General features: G+C 41.7%; 1 protein-coding gene across 1 annotated transcript in view; it reads right to left on the reverse strand.

The window, feature by feature from the left end:
* Positions 1-23,292, reverse strand: part of SORCS3 (sortilin related VPS10 domain containing receptor 3) — a 419,522-nt gene that overhangs the window by 102,852 nt on the left and 293,378 nt on the right. Inside the window, exon 7 of the mRNA XM_081863378.1 lies at positions 10,546-10,664. Coding sequence (XP_081719504.1) covers positions 10,546-10,664 — 119 coding nt within the window. The remainder of the gene's footprint in view (positions 1-10,545; positions 10,665-23,292) is intronic.

The raw sequence follows: 23,292 nt of genomic DNA on the forward strand, positions 1-23,292 counted from the left end.
CAAAAGAAGGAGAGTAATGTTAATCAATTTTTGCCAACAGATGTTTTGCTTCAAGTTCCAAATCCAATAATACTTGGCTCAGTGTAGATGAAACAGTGACAGGAACTGGGGAATGCACAGTCTCAAATAAGAAAGCACTTGATTGAACATTGCTCTTATATCTTCACTGCGCTGTTGTTTTTAAAATAAGCATCTGTGTTGCACGGTCTCTAGTCTCCTTGCGTTTTTATTTTTGTGGGAGCAATCCATTCCCCCTCTTCCTTTACATTTCTTAAGACTGATAATAAGTAGATCAACACTGTCAGGCATTATTCACCAATAAAACAGCTGCAATCATGTTCATCCCTGAAACGTCTCCATCCTATTAGTTTCATAATAAGCTTTTAATGATTGGTTCAATAGCAGACTCAAGGAACTGACCCCTGTGGTCCTGCCAGAGTGTTCTTGTCACCATTGATCACAAAGATAAAAATCAATTGGAGCTAAAGAGGGAGAAGTTAAAAATAAATTGCGTGGATTGATTTCTGTTAAAACCTGATAGCTCCATCTGAAGAGCCAAGGAAAAATATATTTCTATTGCATAATTGCCATGAATATATTTGAATAGATGGCTACGAATAGATGGCATGACCTAAAATGTTGCCCAGCTCCAATATACATGCATAGTCCCACAAAAGAAAGGATTCCAGATTCGCTTTCTGACTAAGGAAGGTAATAGGGAAGCCCTTATTTGTGAAAATGATTCTTTGTGTATATCAGAACAGTGTGGACATCTGGATCCAAGCAATGGCATAGTTATATGGGGGATAAAAATGTGTAAGGCTGCAATCCTAACCAATCTCCATCCCTATGTGGGGAGTTGAAGAACAATGGAGCCACAATTGCATCTCCAATCTGGCCAGTCATTGCAGCTGCAGCAGAAGCAGGGATAGGACAATGAGGACAGCTACCTGCTCCGGGTCCAGGTTGGTGCAGTGTTTGATTCTGGGTCAGGCCCAATGCCAGCTGGCAATGGTTATGATTGGCTTAGAATCCAAGCTTCCCCAGCCCTTCCCATTTCAGGGCTTTCCATTGGTGGACATACTGTCAGTGGGCTTCCTACCCAGCTGCAAATTTAGAAGCTGCAAATAGGCCTGCTTAGCTGGGAGAACTAAGCAGAGAGTCACATCTGTCCTATAGCCTGGCATGGAGGGCAGCAGTTAGATTGCTCTGTAAACCAGTAAATATGGACCTTCCTGGAAATCTGTAGACATTATTTTCATTTCTTTTCTAGCCTTCCAAGGAATCGTCACCTATAGATATATTGTTTCATACATGGTTCAGGTCAAAGACCATCTGAAGTAGATGCCAGACTCAAGCACAGATGTGACTTATGAAATCTGGCTGCACCTTTGTAGAATTGCGAAAGAAACTCAGAGATTACATAAATACAGTATTGACATGTTTTGCCAATACTCATCTTTAGCTAAATGCTTTAGAAAGTATTTTTTCTTAAACCAAACTTTATGTAGGACTGAATTCTTATTGTAAGAATTCTTGTTGCTGTAAGACCCACATGCACTAATGACCAATAAATATTGAGTCAACAGTCTATCACAGTGGTCTTTTTAACAAAAAGTAGCAGTAAAATTAGTCAGCATGATCAGATGATTTTTTTTCTTTTAATTGTCTTCTCAGACATTGGGGGAAGATACTTTATCTTTATGGGACTTCTGGGTTGGCGCCTCCGGTAATGGCGGAATTCCTCTGATCGGGAGGAATTTGCCTCGTGGAAATCTGGGTCTGGCTGCCACGGCGAAGGCGGAGACCCACTAAAAATCACAGGCGGGTGAAGCCTGTGAACGTGGGATTCGGCTGACACCTTTTGCGCCTCCCCCACTCGTGGGGAAACCCGGTTTCGGGGTTCCAGAGTGACGTGGGGTGAGTGGCGTGGTGCTTCGAATTGACTGCTTCTTCCACGGAGCAAAGCCGCATAGCTGTTGCCAGAGAGTGCTGACCTTTTCCTGTGGACAATTTGATCTTAAAGCAACTACCCATGAGTAGAGCAGAGAATTGGATTTTCAAACGTCTTAATTTGGCACCGAAACTGGGAGGTTCAAAACAGGAAGTCCGCCTCCCCCTTTTGTAAATAGACTGAAGCAAAGATGCTGTAAGCTAAAGTCTTGGAAAGCCTACTGTAAAGGACTAAATTTCCATTGGTAGAAAACATTAAACCCCCCTTGGAAGTAGGAGAAGAGGGGGGAAGTTTTGGATTGTGTGTCCCTGCAGGAGAGAGCAAAGAAAGTTAAAATACCACCGCTCCGAACCTGGAAACGGGCTGCTAGTAAGACTGACATTTTTGGATTGTTCATTGATAGTGAATAGAACGTTCGCTGACAGCTAGCTAAATAAGAGAGATACATTGTTTCCATTCTCTCCGTCTGCTCTTAAAAAGGAGTAAAAGTAACTGAAAATTGAAACTAACTTTATTGCTTGAACTGTGTTTAAAAGGACTAATACAAATAGAAACTGTTTCCCTCTAGAGGAAGCCTTTGAAACTGTTACAAGAGCTGAGCTGGGGGAATTTCCAGCTGTAAGACAAAAAGCTGTGAGATTCTGGGACTGACCTTGAATCAGTTAAGAATGTCGACAGAAGAGGCCTTAGCGGCTGCATTAAGCAAGATAAATGATTCACTGGAACAGCTTCACAAGAAGGTGGATTTAAATATAGAAAGTATAAATAATTTGGGACAAAAGGTGAACATCAATACAGAAACTATCCAGAAATTGATACAGGAATCTACTTTGACATGGCAAACTGCGGAGAAGGCTAGGGAGAAAGCTGTTGCCGTTGAACCTAAAGTAACACAATTGGAGAGAGAAAGAGTCCCAGCCTCACAGATGCAATTTGATGATCATAAGTTGATGCCTGTTATGATTGAATCTAAAGAAAAACAGATTTTGAGGATCAGAGCCCTGCCTGAACTGGAGAGGGAAGGTTTGGTGGACTTTCTCACACAGGAATTTGCTGATTTTTGGGACCTGGACTTGGGTCAGGAAGAGACTAAAATTGTGAGGGCCTTCAGACTTGGAAGAGGAGGGAAAAAGGAGAAGAACAAAATAAGAGACTGTTGGAACTACCAGAAGAACTTAGAAGAACAACAGTCAAGAGAGGAAATTTTTAAAGACGTCCTGAAATACCTTTTGGATCTTAGGTCTAACTACGGAGATTTGGTTGCCCTGTCGAGAAGGAATAAAATAATCTTTAGGAGGGAGTTTCCCCGAGATCTGCTCTTCAGCCTCAAAGGAAGGAAAATAAAAATAAGATCAGTAGAAGACAAAGCAAAGTTCTTGTATAAGTATGAAGAAGACTTGCAGAAGGGACTTGGAAAAGAGTTAAGAGCATCGGACAGAAGATCACCAGGTTGATGGACTATATGGAATTGGCGGAAAGGACTGGCAGAATCCGAGACCAGGGAGAAGAGACGGTGGAAGAAGATTGGAAAAAGTTTAAAGACTATTTATAGAAATAATGTAAAATTAATGAGTGTTAGAAAAATGTTGGAATGAAGTTATACGGCTTTAGTAGAAATGTTATAAGGAATTAAGTATAAATAGATTATTAGAGTATTAAAGGGAAAATAAGGTTAAAATATGTTAAGACAATTATATGATAGAAAATAGAGGAAGATGGAAAGGATTTGCTGAAACAATTAATAGAAGTGGAATACAAAAAGGGAGGTGTGAGGAGGTCGTTGAAACAAGGGAATGAAAGATAAGATATTGAAATGGTAAGATGTGTGTTTTAAATTGTTTTTGTTTGGTTTTGTTTAGTTTATTGTGTTAATGTTGTGTTGTGTAATGTTTATACATTGTATTGTATTGTTTTCTTTTTTCTTCTTTTCTCTTTCCTTTTTTGTAGTGTTTAAAAGTAATAAATATTATTATTATTTTTTTAAAAAGATACTTTATCTTTATGAATATATAACCCAATTCTCTGCATGCATCACCTCTGCAGAGGATGTAGCCAAAATCCAGAAGGGTTTTGGACTTTCTTGTTGAAAGAACTCTAGCTAAGAGTCTCATTTTACCAACAAACACCCTTTCTGATGATTTTTTTAAAAAAATAAAAAAATAAAATCTAGGCTTCTCCTAGCTCACAAGTGATACTTAAAAAATTAGGCAGCATCAAGAGCAATACTTAAAGAACCATTATGATAACGTATTCTGGTCTCTCATGCAGCAAGCACCATGGTATCTCATCCTGTAATTTCTCTCATCAAGCTCAAATTGCCACAGACCCTCCCTTCATCAGGAGAAATCAAAGATCCCCTTTCCCTTCCATCACCATTTGGACTCAATAGCATCAGCAGTAAGAGCAGACATTACAACAGGAATCTATTAATATTGGTGTAGTTTCGACTCTTTTTGTCGGTACAAGGTGATTTAATGAAGCCACTGATGAGAAGGGGATGCCCTCGACTGTCGTGGGGGAAAGAGCCACACCAGCCAACTCTATTTGAAGAGGAAAGCTTCTCAATATTCAAGTAGGCATGAAATTGCATAACAAATGGGAGTGATACAGAGGATTTGAGGAAGAAATGCTGGAAAGGTAGAGAGTGACAGACAGCATAAACAATCAACAAGGCAGAGACTCTGCACTCCACAGCCCTCATTTACATTTCTTCTTGTGCGCTTCAGAAACCTGAGTAAATATTTCATGCAAGCCAAAGACAAAAAGGGGTGTTTCTGGCCCAGGTCCCAGGATAACGATAATTTATTGCCTCCCCATTACATCTCTCTTTGGTTAATGGTGCAAGGATCTCCCAATTTAAAGCAGAAATGGAGTGCATCCAGATGCTGATGCCAATCCTAACTCTGATGAAGGTTGGAAGAGCTGCATTGAAAGCTCCAAATAGACTCAGACTACAGTGCTCCAGATAGGAACATAAAGCTTAGGGGTCTGGCCAGACTCACTGGGAAGAATATAGAAGTGCTCAGGTCGCAGCCTTTTGTTCTGGCCATCAGTTAAACTGTGAGTGCAATCCTATAAAGAAGTATAGAAGCAATCTACACTTCTGTCTACTCAGATGTAAGTCCACTGACTTCCACAGAGCTTCCCCCCAGGGATGTGGACAGTGGGTTGCAGTCTCATATCCATAATCTTTCACCCAAAGCTAATTGCATAAAATCAAAATCATTTTATTATTGGGTTAATTATAAGGCACCCAGTGTATGGAAATTTAGGCACTCTCCCTTTTTATACTTTCTGTGATCCATCTCCCACTTCATTTCGGTAAGTCATTTCACCTGAGCTGGTCAGACAATCTGAGGGACTGCACAGCTTCCTTGCTCCCAAAACTTGTCATTAGCTCTATGGATTGTATTCAGATTAAGTTAGTTGAACTTGCGTCTCATTGAAATCAGTGGGACAAGATAGGCATGCCTTAAATCTCACCGGTTTCAGTGGGAACCTGCAGAAAACATAGTCAGATCCAAGGCTGAGAATTCTTGAGCAATTGTCCATCACTGTTGTATATTTGCTTGGCCTCTTTCATAGGGGATGCACAGATGATCATTTCCACAGAGTAGCAGGAAACTACTCGGGCCCTAAAGAAGCCAGACTATCCTCCACCAGGGCCAGGGCTTTTTCAGTGATGGCTCCAACCTGGTGGAATGCTCTGTCCCATGAGACTAGGGCCCTGCAGGACTTGATCTCCTTCTGCAGGGCCTGTAAGACAGAGCTATTCCGCCTGGCCTTCAACTTGAATTACCATAGCCTGATCCTCTATTCCCTTTCCCCTTTCCTTGCCTATGAAGAAACCCTTTTGGGACCCCACATTTAAACTCTTCCCTGGTCTCCTTGCTGGGCCTAGTAGGACCACCTTGGCCAGCTAGCCCTGGTGATCATTTGATGTTTACTGACTGGGGGTCCCCCCCCCATTACTCCTGAATTTTTGAATTTTGTTGACATTGATGCTACATGTATGTTGTATTTTATGCTGTTTTTAAGTTGCATTTTAATCAATGTTTTATATCTGCTGTTTCACCCTGAGCCCAGTTTTTAGAAGGGGAAGGGCAGGGTATAAATAAAAAATTATTATTATATTAATTATTATTTTCCTCTTCCTACTACATACTTGTAATAAGGAGAAAGAGAGCCTTACTTTGCACAGGGCAACCTTGCTGAAGGAAGAGAAACTCTATGAATTTAACTAACCCTCAACACAACAGAAGAATGTTATTATAGCGTTAGAGGCAGGCAGTGGTTTTTTCAAGATGTTGTTGCACCATGTTAAAGAGCTACACACCTATATGGATGTGAAAACCCTACCTTTTCACATATGGAAAAGAAAACTATGAAAAGCATTTCAAAATGCGGGCTTATAAAGTGGGATGTGGGTGGATGTGAGCGTGGACATATTCATTGTCATGGACGCTACCAGGTAGATGTCTGCAAGTGTCACTCCAAAACGTATGCACATCTATCACAGCCGCTCTTGTCATTTTGATTGTTACAGAGCACCTCTTGAAGTGCTGCAGAACCCTGTGAAAAGAGTTTTGAATAAAAACCATGGCAGGAATGTCTCCATGGGCAACAATAGCTCTTTAACAGCATTTCTGCCACCTGTACATAGCTATAGTGCACCTTCATCTCTCCTGATCTCAACTTGAGTTTCCCATACAGCCACAGTATACTAAGAGAATTTGGAAACAAGTGGTCTTCTATTTTGGCTGGGGTTGGACTCTTCCCTCATATTCCACTTCCCTGATTTTGTATGCTTATTCCCAAGGTTTTACTCCAGATTCTACCTGGTGTAAATCAACTGTGTCTACACTCTTCTTAGACCATTAGACTACATTTCATGTGGGTGAAGGGGAGTGGTTCTGCACTCCCCAGAGATTTTTGACGATACAATCAATATCACACACCCACACACCCCATTGCCAGGACTGCCGATTTCTTTCTGTTTTCAAATGGGCAGATTGTGGGATAATGCAGAATCAATCTGCAATGAGCTTTTGTTTTCAGAATGAAACAAGTTCTTCAAGAAGCACTTTTCAGGGGCCAAAAATATGCAATAAACCTAGATTGTATGTGGAGTATGCAGAAAAAACAACTCTCAATTGAATCTAGAATTAAATGTGGTGTGTACACAGAAAGATCCCCTCAGAAAATTAGGGAGTCCCTAATCTGCTTCAAGATGCCTTTTTAATAGTATGATCTGACACAGAAACATGAGAACCTTCACAAATCACCTCAATTTGCCACCTAATTCAGGGTAAACACAGAGCCAATTAACGCACACACACACACACTTTCATAAAGTGATCATTCTCACACCTGTGAGATCTTCATATGTCCCTCAATCTTACTTATTTATCTGATGTTTATTTAATGTTCCAAATAATAAACATAAAAATGTTCTGTACCATTAATTTCAAATGATAGACAGAGATAAGTACCTCTAAGACACCTCATTTAATCTGTTGGCTTTTTTAAACTTAGAGTAATTAGCAACAATTAATTCCAGCCCCAAGTGTTCTGTTTCCAGTAGATGCCAATTGCAGGCAGATGAATGATCAGCCCACACAGAGCCTCTCATCACTGGTACAAACAGACTGGCATTCTTTGCATGACTTCAGAAGCAAAACTGGCAGCTCTCTTTCACATTCGCTAGCCCTGAAGTTTGAGGGAAAGCCTGGGTATTTCTAAGTCCAACTCTGATCTGAATATGTCATCACCTTCATCTCTTTAGCAGTGTGACAGTCACAGAAAAAATAACTTTCAGCTCTGTCACGGTCTCTGTTCTTAGTCCTCAGAACCTCAACAACAAACCCATCAACAAAAACTAAATTCTCCTTTATAAGCACTGAAATACAGAAAACAAAAAGCCAAACCCCTTAGTTGTACTGTCAGACCTCCCAACGTTCTCTGTTTTCAAGTGACTGATCCACTTTTGCTTTCAAATATGACTTACTCTTTAACTCTTTGTGCCAGCCACATGCTATATCCAAAGGTGCTACTTTTAAAATCCTCTAACTATTCGATCCTGCTGCCTTCAGCTCTGCTGACTCTAATTAATGGTAAATAACTTCCCTCTGTCAAGCACTCTTGACTCTCTTGCACACGGTTCATGCCAATAGCACACAGATTCTCATATCTTAGTCTCCTGCTTTTCACTAGTCATTCCTTTCCTTGACCCCTTTCTCTTCTTCAGCTAGATGCATATTTCACCTACACCTCTCTCGAGTTCCTGTATTTCATTACTGGACATACTTCTCCCTTTCTTTAATCTATCTGCTTCTAGAATCCCTGCTTCTTAGCTTTCTTTTCAAAAGAAACTTCTTCCCATCCAGCTGCCAGTCCCTCATAATTCCCTACCCAGCTCTTTCTGAATCACAGGCAGCTCTTCCCCTTCCCTCACAGAAACACTCCGTGGCTGACAACTTCATTATTGGATCAGCTGAACTTTCATAGACTATAGGCAAAACAATTGATATTAGAAAATTAACCCTAAAACCCTTTAGTCCATTGCTGTACCATCTTGCCAGCTATTATGAACTGATGTAGACAAATTGCTAAGTTTTCCTAGCTAAAACTTAAAAATAAAAAGGTTTATGGAGCAACAACTATTGACAGAGCACTATCCTGGAAGGCAAAAATTCAGACGTCTCTCTCAGTGCTCTTATTTCCCCAATATTCTAGCTAATTATTTGCCAACAAATTCTGACTTTTGCAGGCACCAAGTGGAACTAGGTTGCCTGAAGGATCCATCCAACAAGTATCAGAACATACCCACCATAAACTTACTGACTATATTTATATATATATATATATATATATATATGCAGGTTTTGGTGTCCTCGGGTGTCTTCCCGTGTAAAAGTTGGGGTGTCTAGGCGACGTTTCGACGAGGTCTCACTCGTCATCTTCAGGCTGGTGCTTTCGGCTTCTTGTTACTGGAACAGAGCAGGATCTCAGTGTTTGAGTTCCTATAAATACTGTAGAGGGGGTGTGGTGTATAGCCTCCAATGTTCTGGGCAGAGAGGAAGTTCCCAGGCTAGTGTGCCTTTTCTTCTTTTGTTCCTTAATTACTTGAGAGAAATCACTCAAGAAATCACTCAAGATATCTCTCAAGTAATTAAGGAACAAAAGAAGAAAAGGCACACTAGCCTGGGAACTTCCTCTCTGCCCAGAACATTGGAGGCTATACACCACACCCCCTCTACAGTATTTATAGGAACTCAAACACTGAGATCCTGCTCTGTTCCAGTAACAAGAAGCCGAAAGCACCAGCCTGAAGATGACGAGTGAGACCTCGTCGAAACGTCGCCTAGACACCCCAACTTTTACACGGGAAGACACCCGAGGACACCAAAACCTGCATTCCTGTACCCGTGAAAATCTACGAAAGCAAATATATATATATATATATATATATATATATATATATATATATATATACATACATTTATGAGACTGCTTAATAAAAACTATAATCTGTGTGCTTACTGATCCAGCTATGCAAAGTATCTGATCCAAAGAATGAAGAGTCCATTGCCCAATCAAGACTTAGTGAATCTCAAATCTCAAAAATCAGTGACGAAGAAAACAAGTGTTCATTCCATATTTTGGCAACTGTTACTTTACAACGGGTCATAGAATCTTAGAGTTAGAAGGGCCGATGAGAATAATCTAGTTCAACCCCTGCAATGCAGGAATATGCAGCTATCCCATGCGGGGATCAAACTTGCAACCTTGACATTACCAGCACCCAACAATGAAGGACCAGTAGAGCCAAAACAGGAACTTGTGGAAGAAAAATTGAGATGGATAAACCTATGAAAGGAGTGAAGAGCTGAATAATAAAGCAAGGCATACAAATGAACTGGAATTTTCAAGAAAAAGTGATGCCAAGACAGACCAACAGATGCACAAAGAAACAGGATTAAAAGTCATTAGAGTGACAGAGAGAAAAGCAAAGATCACAGAAAAGAAGAACTGAATACAAAGGTGACAGGCAGGAGCCTATATTCTAAGTGGAATAAAGGAATGTAACGAGCTACATTTCTAAACTGTCAGTCAAATTAATAACAGCATCTACAGTCTGAATTTCCTTAGGTTCTTCCATTTGAAGGTCTAAAAAAAATTCAATTTACAATGGCAAGTGAATTTCATTATAATCAGGGTGCAAACTTTTACCATTAGTGCCTGGCAGGTAAAAGGTAAAACTGTTTACCTTGAAGTAGAATGAATTGATGCAAATTACAATTCAATGGTTTACAAAAAGAAAAAAAACCTTCAGCATAAATATATCTGGCGGAATCAGGCATAGAGGGTAGATGCAGATTAACATTTAAAGGTCCCGAAAGACATCCCTGCCCTTAGACCAATATCAAACATAAAATCTGTAAAACCATTTCCATGTTTGCATATTTTCTGTTCAACTAAGTTTTTTCCAAAAAATAGTGCTTGGCATGGAAAACAAAACTCACAAAGGAGTTGATATTGCGCATGCAGCTTCAGCGTGATCTGCAAATTTGGATTCTACAAACCCATACCTGAATGAAAATGTACTCATCCTGGACGACGAGAGAGCTTGTGTCAATAGAGTGCAAAAAAGGTCCGCTTTTGGTAGTCTCTGAACATTCTTGAATCCTACAGGTTATATAATGGGCATCTGTAATGGGAATAAGAAGAATGTATGTTAAAATATTTTCTGATAGTTTTTTATGAGTTGATGTTAAGCAAACACTCAGACCAGAGAATCTGACTCATCTTTCACCACTGACAGCCTTGAGTTCAAAACCTTATATGCACAGCCCAGGAATCCTCCCTGCTGAACTATGAGCATTATTTGGAAAACAAAGATGTTTCCCAATATATTCCTTTGCCTACATTCCCTGGAATGTAGATTCTTGTAGCCTGCTATCCTAGATCCCTATCAACTATGGCTTTCCTACGACCCCCTATTACTTGCTTTCTGGGCTAGTATTCCTGTTCCAGATACATATAATCCAGTTCCAGTCTACCTGTCCAGCATCTTTCATCATACTCCTGGACTTCATGCTGCCATTATAATCAACCTACATGAACTGGTTCCTTTGCCACATTTTTCTTATACTCCACAAGGCCTCAGGTATATTTGTTACTAAAAATGCATGATAGGAAGGAAACAGTTCAAGAAATGATTAATAAATGGCCTCAGCATTGCTTACACCTAGGCAATATGTAAATACCTGGGCCATGTCCATGTAAATGTCCTGGTCCATGAAGGCAGCCCTGTTTAGGGAAGCTTTTAATGTTTGATGCATTACTGTATTTTAATATTTTGTTGGAAGCTGCCCAGAGTGGCTGGGGAAGCCCAGCCAGATGGGCGGGGTATAAATAAATAAATTAATAAATAAATTATTATTATTATTATTATTATTATTATTATTATTATTATTATTATTATTATTATCCAAAGTCCATCCTTAGCTGTATGAAAAGTATCAACTATGACATAAGCAGCAGTAGCTTTCTTTTTGAATGAAAACCTATCTCCTCTTCAGGTAAGTTGGATTCATGTCTTGGATTCATGTATTCATGTATCTATTCAAATCTTAGACAAAACTGGCAAGCTTTGGATTGGTCAGTATCAATATGTGGTGATTGTTCACTAACCATTTCCTATGCCCTGCATTTTGCCACACAGCCTTTCATTTTATCCAACAAGGTAGATAATCGGCGACTACTGTGTACCAAAGCAAAAGGTGCACAATAAGCAGGAATGAAAAATAGAGAAGGCAAACAGATGCAAATAAAGTACATGTGTTGACATGACAACCAACTGCTGCCTATTGGGAAATGTGTCATTTTGAATGCATTACACCAATAATTAAATGTATAGAAAAAGGTCACCTGCTTGATATTCACAGGGAGATAAAAGAGGTTCTCTTTAATCTGCCTTTATTTGTGACTTGGCTTCTTAGTCTGTCTTATTTATTTTACGAAAGAGTGTGAGTGGAACATAGAAACAAAGCATCTTCAACCCTAGATGAGTTTAGATATAAAACGTAGGTTCAAATTTGGTTCTGCTTTGTGGCACAGATATTACAACATGTAGGCCCCCCGAAAATTAAACAAAAATTCTTACGAAAATTAAGGAATAAAAGTAACTTCATCTAATAAATAGCCACATTGTAGAAGGGTGCTTTTAGAAAACATAGTGACAAAGTGAAAAGAAATAATGCATTCAGGGCCCAACTAATGAACTACAGTACATGTTTTTTCAACATAAGGAAAAGCTCATGGAAAATACAAAGTGTTGTATTAAATGTAACACACAGCTAAATCCAGTCTCCTCCCCATTCATGCCCCTTATATCTGTTTTGGCAATTTCCCTCTCCAAAGTAGATTTGGGGATGGCCTAGAGTACACAGGGGGACAGATGAGCAGGAGGAAATTTCTTTGCATTCGCTCTAACCCTTATACTACTGCCAATAATTTGTTGAATACCACCCCAAGAGTGGGAGTGGTCTTATCCCAGTGCGTAGAAATCCAGGAATGGCAAATCAGATATGTTTAATATAGCTATGCTGAAACAGTTTTTAGAGTTAAGAGAGAAAAGAAGACTGACCCTTGGGAAATCTGAAACTTTCATACTACTGGAACACTTAATACCACAGAAAAATTAATGTTCAGGAAAATAACAAAATACATTGAGCATGCAAGATGTCTGACAGAATTTGAAAACCACTAAACTGAGTTGAAATGATTATGCAGTAAGTGGCAAGTGTCTGGATTCTCCATCTAATATATTTGTTAACAGAGGATGCTGTTGTTGTTGTTTAGTCGTGTCCGACTCTTCGTGACCCCATGGACCAGAGCACGCCAGGCATTCCACTGCCTCCCGTAGTTTGGTCAGAATCATGTTGGTAGCTTCGAGAACACTGTCCAACCATCTTGTCCTCTGTTGTCCCCTTCTTCTTGTGCCCTCAATCTTTCCCAACACCAGGGTCTTTTCCAGGGAGTCTTCTCTTCTCATGAGATGGCCAAAGTATTGGAGCCTCAGCTTCAGGATCTGTCCTTCCAGTGAGCACTCAGGGCTGATTTCCTTAAGAATGGATAGGTTTGATCTTCTTGCAGTCCATGGGACTCTCAAGAGTCTCCTCCAGCACCATAATTCAAAAGCATCCATTCTTTGGCAATCAGCCTTCTTTATGGTCCAGCTCTCACTTCCCTACATCACTACTGGGAAGACCATCACTTTAAATATACAGACATTTGTTGGCAAGGTGATATCTCTGCTTTTTAAAATGCTGTCTAGGTTTGTCATTGCTTTTCTCCCAAGAAGCAGGTGACTTTTAATTTTGTGACTGCTGTCACCATCTGCAGTGATCATGGAGCCCAAGAAAGTAAAATCTCTCACTGCCTCCATTTCTTCCCCTTCTATTTGCCAGGAGGTGATGGGCCCAGTGGCCATGATCTTCATTTTTTTGATGTTGAGCTTCAACCCATATTTTGTGCTCTCCTCTTTCACCCTCATTAAGAGGTTCTTTAATTCCTCATCACTTTCTGCCATCAAGGTTGTGTCATCTGCATATCTGAGGTTGTTGATATTTCTTCCGGCATTCTTAATTCCAGCTTGGGATTCATCCAGTCCAGCCTTTCACACGATTAATTTGAAAGAGGGTACGAGACTTTATTTCAACCAGGGACACCTTATTTTTGGAATGTTGATAATTTTCACAGAGTCTAATATTAGAACTATACTAGTTTATCATCACCAAATCCTTTCTCCCTCTTCCTTATCATCCCAGCATTGTGATGAATGGCTGTACTCTTGGTTTGATCAACTTAACCTGAGGAGATCAGGTTATATCTGTTGGGATACTGCCAGGGAGATAAAGCCCATCATGGCCCCCACGTCGCCTCCGGACGATCCATCGATCTCCCGTAGATACAGTATCAGCAATTAGCGACACGAGCTCCAGAAAATAGCTTGCCACATTCCAGAGCTGATGCACACTCTATCAGCAGAATTCGTACAGCGAAAGATGCACGCAGGAGAGCATTATTTAGAAGTTTATTCAGCGTTGGTCAGAACAAAGGAAACAACATTACTGCCTGCTTGCGTGTTCAGGCACAGAGAGAGAAACAAAAGCATAGACACAATAGAAACATCCTGTGAACAGGAAATACGCAGACTCTGTGATTCACAAAGCCTGCTCCCTTTTAAGGTGGAACGGAAATATCCTAACATCCTCCCCCTTTCCATGTAACCTGTAGTACCTGTGGTTCAACCCAATTGCAACCTCTGTACATAAACCTTAAGTTGTTCTCTGTTAAAAACCTTAGACAACAGATCAGCAGGAATTTCATTTCCTGCCATGTAGGACACCTGAATGAGTCCTTTCTGAATACACTCTCTTGCACAATGTAGCTTAATCTGCAAGTACTTGGTTCTTTGCTTGGAACTCTCTGAGTTCAGCAAAGCCAAACAGGATCTATTGTCTTGATACACTTGTATAGGACATGTCACAAAAACTCCGATGTCCTTAAACAGTTGCATCAACCATTCACAATCCATGAGTGAAAATGACAGAGCATTGAGTTCTGCTTCACAGGAACTTAGGCTTACGGTCATCTGCTTCTTGCACAGCCAGTCAAACAGACAGTGGTTGTACATGTAGCATACTCCAGAAGTGCTTGTACCATCCGTGGTGTCACTTCCAAAACTAGCATCTGCAAAGATTTCAAGACCTGCAGTCTTCTGACTGGTGAACCTCAGCCTGTAGTGCAAAGTCCCTTTCAAATAGCGGGCTATGCGCTTCAGAGCTTTCCAATCCTGAACAGTAGGATTGTTAGCATGTCTGCTAAGCAGGTTAGTGCTTACAGCTATGTCAGGTCTTGAGCACCTAGCAATGAAATTCAACTTGCCTAGAATGCATCTGTACAGCGTAGTGTCCGAAAACGCTTGAGCAGTACTATCTACCTGGTAACCTGTCACCATCGGTGTGTCTGCTGGGTTTGCATCAACCAAATTCAACCTGGTTAATACATCAGCAATTTTCTGTGTTTGGTGTACCAGAAAATTACCTGCTTGGTCCCTCTCCACCTGCAGAGAAAGATAGTTGGATACCTCACCAAGATCCTTCATGTCAAAGTGCTCCTTCAGCTGAGCTAGAGTGCTTTGGTAAAAAGCCTGATTCTTCCAAAACATCAGAAGATCATCAACAAAACATAAACAATACAGTTTGTTTTGCCCCTCCTCCTTGACAAACACACACAAATCAGCTTTGCCCTGGTGAAAACCTAGAGAAAGCAATGTCTCAGTAAGTTTTGTGTTCCAACACCTGGCACTCTGCTTGAGACCATATAAGGATTTCCGCAGTTTACAGACCATTCCCTTCTGTATCTGCATTCCATGAGGTGGAAGCATAAACAGCTCCTCCCACCAAAACCCCGTACAAAAAAGCTGTATTAATGTCATGATGGGAAACATGCAGTTTCTCCTCTGCAGCGATTTTGAGCATCAGCCAAATGCTCTGATACTTGACGGTGGGTGAGTAGGTCTCGTGGTAATCCTGTCCTGGTACCTGTGAAAAACCTCTGGCAACCAATCTGGCTTTGTGTCTGACAACCTTGCCATTCTGGTCTGTCTTGGCCTTGAAGACCCATTTGCTGCCGAGCAGTCTCATTCCTGGGACTACCGGTACCCGCTCCCAAGTTTGGTTCCTATTCAAGGAATCAACTTCAGCCTTCATGGCATTAAGCCAAGGCTCAGCATCTTTAGAGGTTAACTCCTGAACCTCTTTGAAGCTTGAAGGTTCCCACACCTTCTCTGAGCTACCAAGAACAGCAGTTGCTGTCTTAGCAAACTCATCAGCAAATCTCTTTGGAGGTTTGCCCTTCGTCGCCCTTTCAGATCTGCGTACTAGACGCAAGTCTTCTGGACTCATCTCCTCCTTAGGAGAAAAATAACCAATGGTGAACAGTGGTTCTTCCAGTTCATTGTCAGATGCATCAGATGGTCTGACTGAGGCCTTTGCGCTCTTGTAGTCTGCTGTGTCATCACTGTCGCTGACACCAGCAGCAGCGCCGCCCACTGAACTGGAATCCGAACTCTGATCATCATCATCATCATCCTCAGCTTCCTCAGCTTCCTCGACATTATCTGCTCTTTTCACATCACCTTCATCCTCCTCTGGGTAACTCTGGAAAATTCCCACATTTTCCCCCCACTTAGGATTGTACTCAACACTCTTTGTGAACTTAATGGACTTAGAATCAGTCATCCATACCCTGTATGAACCTTTTTCGTACCCCATGAACAAACCATGTTGGTTTGTTCCCAAGCTTCCCAAGCTTGTTGCTCTGTGGGGTGTGTGCCCACATGTCAGAACCAAAGATTCTCATGTGCCTGACGTAAGGTTTCTTACCAAACATCTTCTCATAGGGAGTACAACCAATAGGTGATGACAGTCTGCGATTAAAGGTATAAACAAACGTTGACAGAGCCTCCCCCCAAAACTTCTCAGGGAGATTGGCATCATGCAACAAGGTTTTTAGGCCTTGAAGCAAAGTTTGGTTTGCTCGCTCAGCAAGTCCATTCATCCATGGCGATCTAGGCGTTGACAAGTCATGCTGGATTCCCTTCTCAGTCAGGAAAGCTTCAAACTGCTGAGAAGTGAATTCCCCGCCCCGATCAGTAAAGAGACAGCCAATGCGTTTACTGTGAACATTCTCCAACCAAGCACAGAATGCCTTGAACCTAGGAAACGCTTGCAATTTCTGCTCGAGCATAAACACATGAATGTACCTGGAAAAAGAATCAATTAGAACCATGAAGTACCTTGCTCCACCAAAGAGGGTGCAAGTGGACCAACCAGGTCTGCGTGGACTAGCTGGTAGGGTTTGGAAGCTTGCTGCTAGACTCCTTGCCTTTTGGAGCAACCTTCACCTTGTTCTCTGCACAAGATACACATTTCATGTGAAACCTACAGGGTTTGATGTTCAAACCCTCAACCAACCCAGGCATCTTGGCCAGCGCCTGCCAAGACATGTGACAAAATCTTTGATGTGCTTCATGAATGCATCCTGCATGAAGAACTTTGTTAGTTTGTGCAACACAACAAGAATCAACATTAGACACAGCAACAGCACCATTGTCATCATAAGTTATACAGAATAAACCATCTATAAACTTTGCATGCAAAATGTCCTCTTTGCCTTTCCTGATGACACAGACGCTCCTCTTGAAGGAAATCTCAAAGCCACACCCAGTCAGCTGTGGGACACTCAGCCAATTGTCTGCAGCACCTGGAACATGAAGTACATCTTTGATGGTAGTGTGCAGACTTGCCAGTTTCACAGTCCCTTCTCCTGCAATTTGCAACGTCTTTCCATCAGCCTGGTGGATCTCTCCATCTTGAGGTTTGAAAGAGATAAACAGATGCTTATCTTTTGCCAAATGGCGGGTGCATCCAGAATCTACAATAAATCTGGCCTTGGCCTTTGGAGCAACTTTTACAGCAAGCAAAACCTTGTTTTCCACCGGCGTGGGCTTTTGCTGCTTGCCCCCCTGCTCCTGGCCATCAAACTTCCCTTTGGCTTTTGGAGAAGCAGTGCCAGCAAACAAAGCCTTGTTTTCCCCTGGCTTGGGCTTTCCACCACCACCACCCCCCCCCGCCTCTGGCCATCTGCTGGCTTCTTCCTTTGTTTATTTCCAGTCTTTGGACAAAACTTCTGAGTGTGACCTTGGGTCCCACAGTTCCAGCACTTCACAGCTGCCAACGCTTTGGCTCCCCCTGGAGGCTGGAATGCTGTCCCACCTTGCTCCCCCTGAAGCACACCAGCCGACTCAGCTGCATTACTCCTATCATATTCGTTTTGCAAGGTCGCCAAGACCTTTGTAGCAGTGAGGTCCTGCGCAGGGAGGGTCGCCAGCTGACTTGCCACGGCATGGTAGCTCTCATCCAGGGAGTCCAGGATGAGAATTGCAAACAGTGACTCAGGCATATTGAAACCTCTCTGAGTCAATTCCTGTCTGAGATGCTGCAAATGTAAAACGTGGGCTCTAAGGTCTTCCCCTGGCTCCAAACACTTCCTGTGCAGCTTTCTGAAATAAAACAACACAGACCCAGCCTCTTGTCGGAGATGACAGGCTCTAAGCCCGTCCCACATCTCACGGGCACTGGCCTTGCCAGCCAGGGTGATTAACTCTTCAGGAGCTACTGAGAGCAAAATTATCCCCATGGCTCTTGAATCCTGTGCCCTCCATTCATCTGTCACAGGGGCTGGGGGGTCCTCAGAAATGGTATTCCACACTCCAAGCTTTCTCATCTGGCCCTCACAGTACCTTGCCCAGGTCTGATAGTTATGGCCATTTAGCTTTGGTGGACACAGAGCAGCTTCAGAGGACTGTAAAAGATCCATCTCAGCTATTCACTTGAGCCGTGAGTCTTTTTCACTTCAGAGACTCCTTATCTTGGCACCCATAAATCATGAAGCCTGCTTGGCTCGGCTCCCAGGCCAATTAGGCCAGCTGGACATCAAAGACTCTTGCCGCGGCAAACAGAAAAGCATTATTTGCTTTCGCTTTTCCCACATACCTCAACGCAGTCTTTCGCAGCCTTACTCTCCTGTAAGTGCTGTGGATCTGGGCCTGAAACCTGTTGTTGGGATACTGCCAGGGAAATAAAGCCAATCATGGCCCCCACATCGCCTCCGGACGATCCATCGATCTCCCGTAGATACAGTACCAGCAATTAGCGACACGAGCTCCAGAAAATAGCTTGCCACATTCCAGAGCTGATGCATGCTCTATCAGCAGAATTCGTACAGCGAAAGATGCATGCAGGAGAGCATTATTTAGAAGTTTATTCAGCATTGGTCAGAACAAAGGAAACAACATTACTGCCTGCTTGCGTGTTCAGGCACAGAGAGAGAAACGAAAGCATAGACACAACAGAAACATCCTGTGAACAGGAAATATGCAGACTCTGTGACTCACAAAGCCTGCTCCCTTTTAAGGTGGAACGGAAATATCCTAACATCCTCCCCCTTTCCGTGTAACCTGTAGTAACTGTCGTTCAACCCAATTGCAACCTCTGTACATAAACCTTAAGTTGTTCTCTGTTAAAAACCTTAGACAACAGATCAGCAGGAATTTCATTTCCTGCCATGTAGGACACCTGAATGAGTCCTTTCTGAATACACTCTCTTGCACAATGTAGCTTAATCTGCAAGTACTTGGTTCTTTGCTTGCAACTCTCTGAGTTCAGCAAAGCCAAACAGGATCTATTGTCTTGATACACTTGTATAGGACATGTCACAAAAACTCCGATGTCCTTAAACAGTTGCATCAACCATTCACAATCCATGAGTGAAAATGACAGAGCATTGAGTTCTGCTTCACAGGAACTTAGGCTTACGGTCATCTGCTTCTTGCACAGCCAGTCAAACAGACAGTGGTTGTACATGTAGCATACTCCAGAAGTGCTTGTACCATCCGTGGTGTCACTTCCAAAACTAGCATCTGCAAAGATTTCAAGACCTGCAGTCTTCTGACTGGTGAACCTCAGCCTGTAGTGCAAAGTCCCTTTCAAATCGCGGGCTATGCGCTTCAGAGCTTTCCAATCCTGAACAGTAGGATTGTTAGCATGTCTGCTAAGCAGGTTAGTGCTTACAGCTATGTCAGGTCTTGAACATCTAGCAATGAAATTCAACTTGCCTAGAATGCATCTGTACAGCGTAGTGTCCGAAAACGCTTGAGCAGTACTATCTACCTGGTAACCTGTCACCATCAGTGTGTCTGCTGGGTTTGCATCAACCAAATTCAACCTGGTTAATACATCAGCAATTTTCTGTGTTTGGTGTACCAGAAAATTACCTGCTTGGTCCCTCTCCACCTGCAGAGAAAGATAGTTGGATACCTCACCAAGATCCTTCATGTCAAAGTGCTCCTTCAGTTGAGCTAGGGTCTCAATATCTACAGTCTACAAAACTCCTCCCTCCGTCCCTCTCTCAGACAATCTGTAGGATTGTATGTCAGTATATTCAGTTTCTGGCGAAAAGCCATTCCACACAGTTCTCATTTATGAATTCTTGGCCATGAACTGCAGATTAAGTCATCCCCTTGCTGCAGTTGCCTGTAGTTAAAATTTTAACTGCTTAGCCTTCTGAGTTTATAAAGTCCCAATTGAGGATTGCACCTTACATTTGGGGAACACATGAGTTTTGATGCAGGCTCCTTCACCTCAGGACCACTGGCCAAGGCAAGTGAGAAAATGCACAGAATCAAAGATGCTAACAAGATCATTGAAACCTTTTTAACCCTTTTGATTGCTCTTGAACTTGAGTAGGGGATGCTACTCTTTCCTATACAGCATGTAAGGTTGAAGCAAGGATAATCTAGTAGCTGTGTGTCCTTTGGGGGTTGCACAATGCAATCATTGATTCAAAGGCCACATGGGATGTAAACACACATTTTGTGATGGGCAAATAAACTCCTCTCAGCTTGAATTGGAATCAAGTTGGCAACTGGAGCATAATTGGACAAAAAAAAAATGTGCAGGGGGGTGGAGGTTGGATTTCAAGCATTCTTGACTTGTACATGTTCAGTGACAACATTCATATTCTCGTGATACTTTTCTAAGCCATATTCATGTTGCTATAATTCCACTTGGTGAACGCACTGTGGGAATGGGGGAAAGCAATGTGTTGCCTATTGCCTACAGCTTGTTCGTTCAGCACCAAGCTGTGAGACTTCTCTCTTCACCCCATGAACAAGCAAAGGCAGCAGGGAAGCAACCACTGAACAAAACACACAAGATCCTTTTCTCGTGCAAAGTGAAAGGAGCTTTGAACACTTCCTTCCCACATACAGGCTCTACCCCCACAAACACTCCCCCCTTTTATCTAGACTACGGTGTGGTCCAAAGGAACATGATGCCAAGTCGTAGCAGATCTTGCCAGGCTACAGTGCATGCACAGCCTTGGAACCACATACCCTCCTCCTTGAGTTCCATGAAGGAAGAAAAGAGAGGTATGAATGTAAGAAAATAAGACAAAAATCAATTGCCCAACTGACCTCCCCACACCCCAAACCAGGCTGTAAATGAATAATGCATTTCTAATTATTATGATGCCAAGTGTATGTGTTTTTTTCCTGTGAATGATGTTCCCATCTTTAAAACATCTAGTCCAGCCTTCCCCAACCTAGTGCCCTTCTGATTTGTCCCACGCTAAGGGGTTAGTAACCAATGGCAGAGTATAGGTGTTATCAGTGGCTGTTGGCTGCAAGAATGACAAATGCAGGCTGAGCAAGCACATAATTATCCTATTTTCAGTCTAAATTACAAGCACAGGAATAATTCCCAGGCTAGAAAACTCACTCCTCTGATTTCACTGAGGCATTACAAGCTGGGGGAAATTCTTTTTCCAGCCTATTGTGTTGAACCGAAGAGGCATCGCACTATACACATCTGTTCTTAAAAAGTTATCCTTTTGAGGTGAAAAGCTGAAGGCAGAGTTCAATTGTCAAACTTTAATTTGAGTTGGGTCTGAACAGGCTATCAGCCCAGGAATCATCATTTAATGCCACAACTCGGGGCATCTTCCTAACATGCAAGAATCTGAAGGGTGTGGGGGGGTGTGTGTGGGGGGGTGTTGTAAGCATGGTGTTTCTCCACACAAACAGAAAAATTATTGCTCCAAATTATTCATATGAATTCAAATTCAAAGTACCTTTCAAGAAACATGCTTAAAGGCAACCATTTCAATTTTATGCTTTGTATGAAAATATACAAAGCTTCTGCTAGGGATGTTGACGGACAAAAGGAATTCACTAACTGCATATCATCTGTTCAAGTATTTGGCTCCTTATTTTTGCTGAAACAAAACTGATCCAGCTAGTCATCTGGAATTGAAACTTCTTATTTAAGAAATGTCTGCCACCATAGTATCACATACCAGTTCAAGGAAACTCTCAGTTGTTTCTAAAACATTTCACAATCAGCTATTGGGTGGTGGGGGGGAGAAGAATATACTCCACAACAGGGAGATCACACGGTTGTTTACTAGCAATACTGTGTGTCATGTGCATCAAAAATCCCTTCAACCTGGGATGCTGCCCTTGCAGTGTTGTAATTGAAAGGATGGGAAGCTTTGCACACTCTAGGAAGATCTCACAGACACTGTAGCCCAAGGGGCTGAGGCTTACAAGAGTGTGTGTAGAGAAGTATTTGGACCCTGTGTTCCTAATCATTTCTCAGGAGAACAGCAGTGTCTGAATATGGAATTGAGCTAGGAGGAAATGAGTGGAGTGGAAGTGAGGGGAATTATGAGTGTGCCAAGCATAATATGAAATTGTTTTATAGGTGTTTTTAATTGTTAAATTGTTTTGAAATGTTTCCTAGGAATCTATTAATAAATGGAATGGAATCAACTGATCAGTCAATCTGAATTGAGAGGAGATGATTTGCAAACCCTAACTGCACCAGAAGTCTCATTTAGTTATCCAGCTATGTCAGTTGTCCATTTTCAACAGTTGCCCTCCTATAGCCATAAAGCCTAAACTACAAGAAGAAAGCAAGAATTCATGCATTCATTGTAACAGGTGGGATGGCATTCTGGTGTGAGCTTTGTAAATCTCTAAATCCTGGCAGAACAAACTTTCAAAGAGAGTCATATGTATAGATGAAAAGTCATTATGGAAGCGTAAAGATAAAATCAGAGGTTCTCACAGATTTGATCAGTTAGAGGCCTCACACTGGTTAGGGAAAAATTTAGCACAAGCTTCACTGACATTTAGAAGTGAATGCAATTTTATGTTTTGGGTTTGAATTTTTAATGTTTATGTGCCATTAAAAATGAAAATTACATTTCAGGATGTTGAACAGCAAAACAAAGCATCTTTCTGAGGTGTTTTGTGGAGGGAGTTCTCCATCCATATGGAGAATCATTTTCACAGATGCAACTGTAGTTCTTTTGCCCATTACAATACTCCAGACACAACAGATCTAACTCATGGATTTTTTTAAACAATGATAGTACTGAAGTATTGAGAATAATTCAAACTGATTTAACATGTTTAAACCAGACCACACTTTCAATTACAATATTGGGATAAATAACCACTTTTATGGGTGAGTGCTTTTTCTTCCTGCTGACTGAAAAAATCAAAGTCAATTGATCAATAACAGAGAAAACCCCTAAGTCCTTGAGAATACAAGGATTTTCCCAAAGCATGACTTCCCAAATACCACTTCCTAGGCTAATTACACGACACTATTTCCTCTTGAGATGGTGAGCAGGCTGGT

The sequence above is a fragment of the Podarcis erhardii genome, assembly GCF_964252035.2.
Source record: "Podarcis erhardii genome assembly, chromosome: 5".
In the NCBI taxonomy this organism is placed as follows: domain Eukaryota; kingdom Metazoa; phylum Chordata; class Lepidosauria; order Squamata; family Lacertidae; genus Podarcis; species Podarcis erhardii.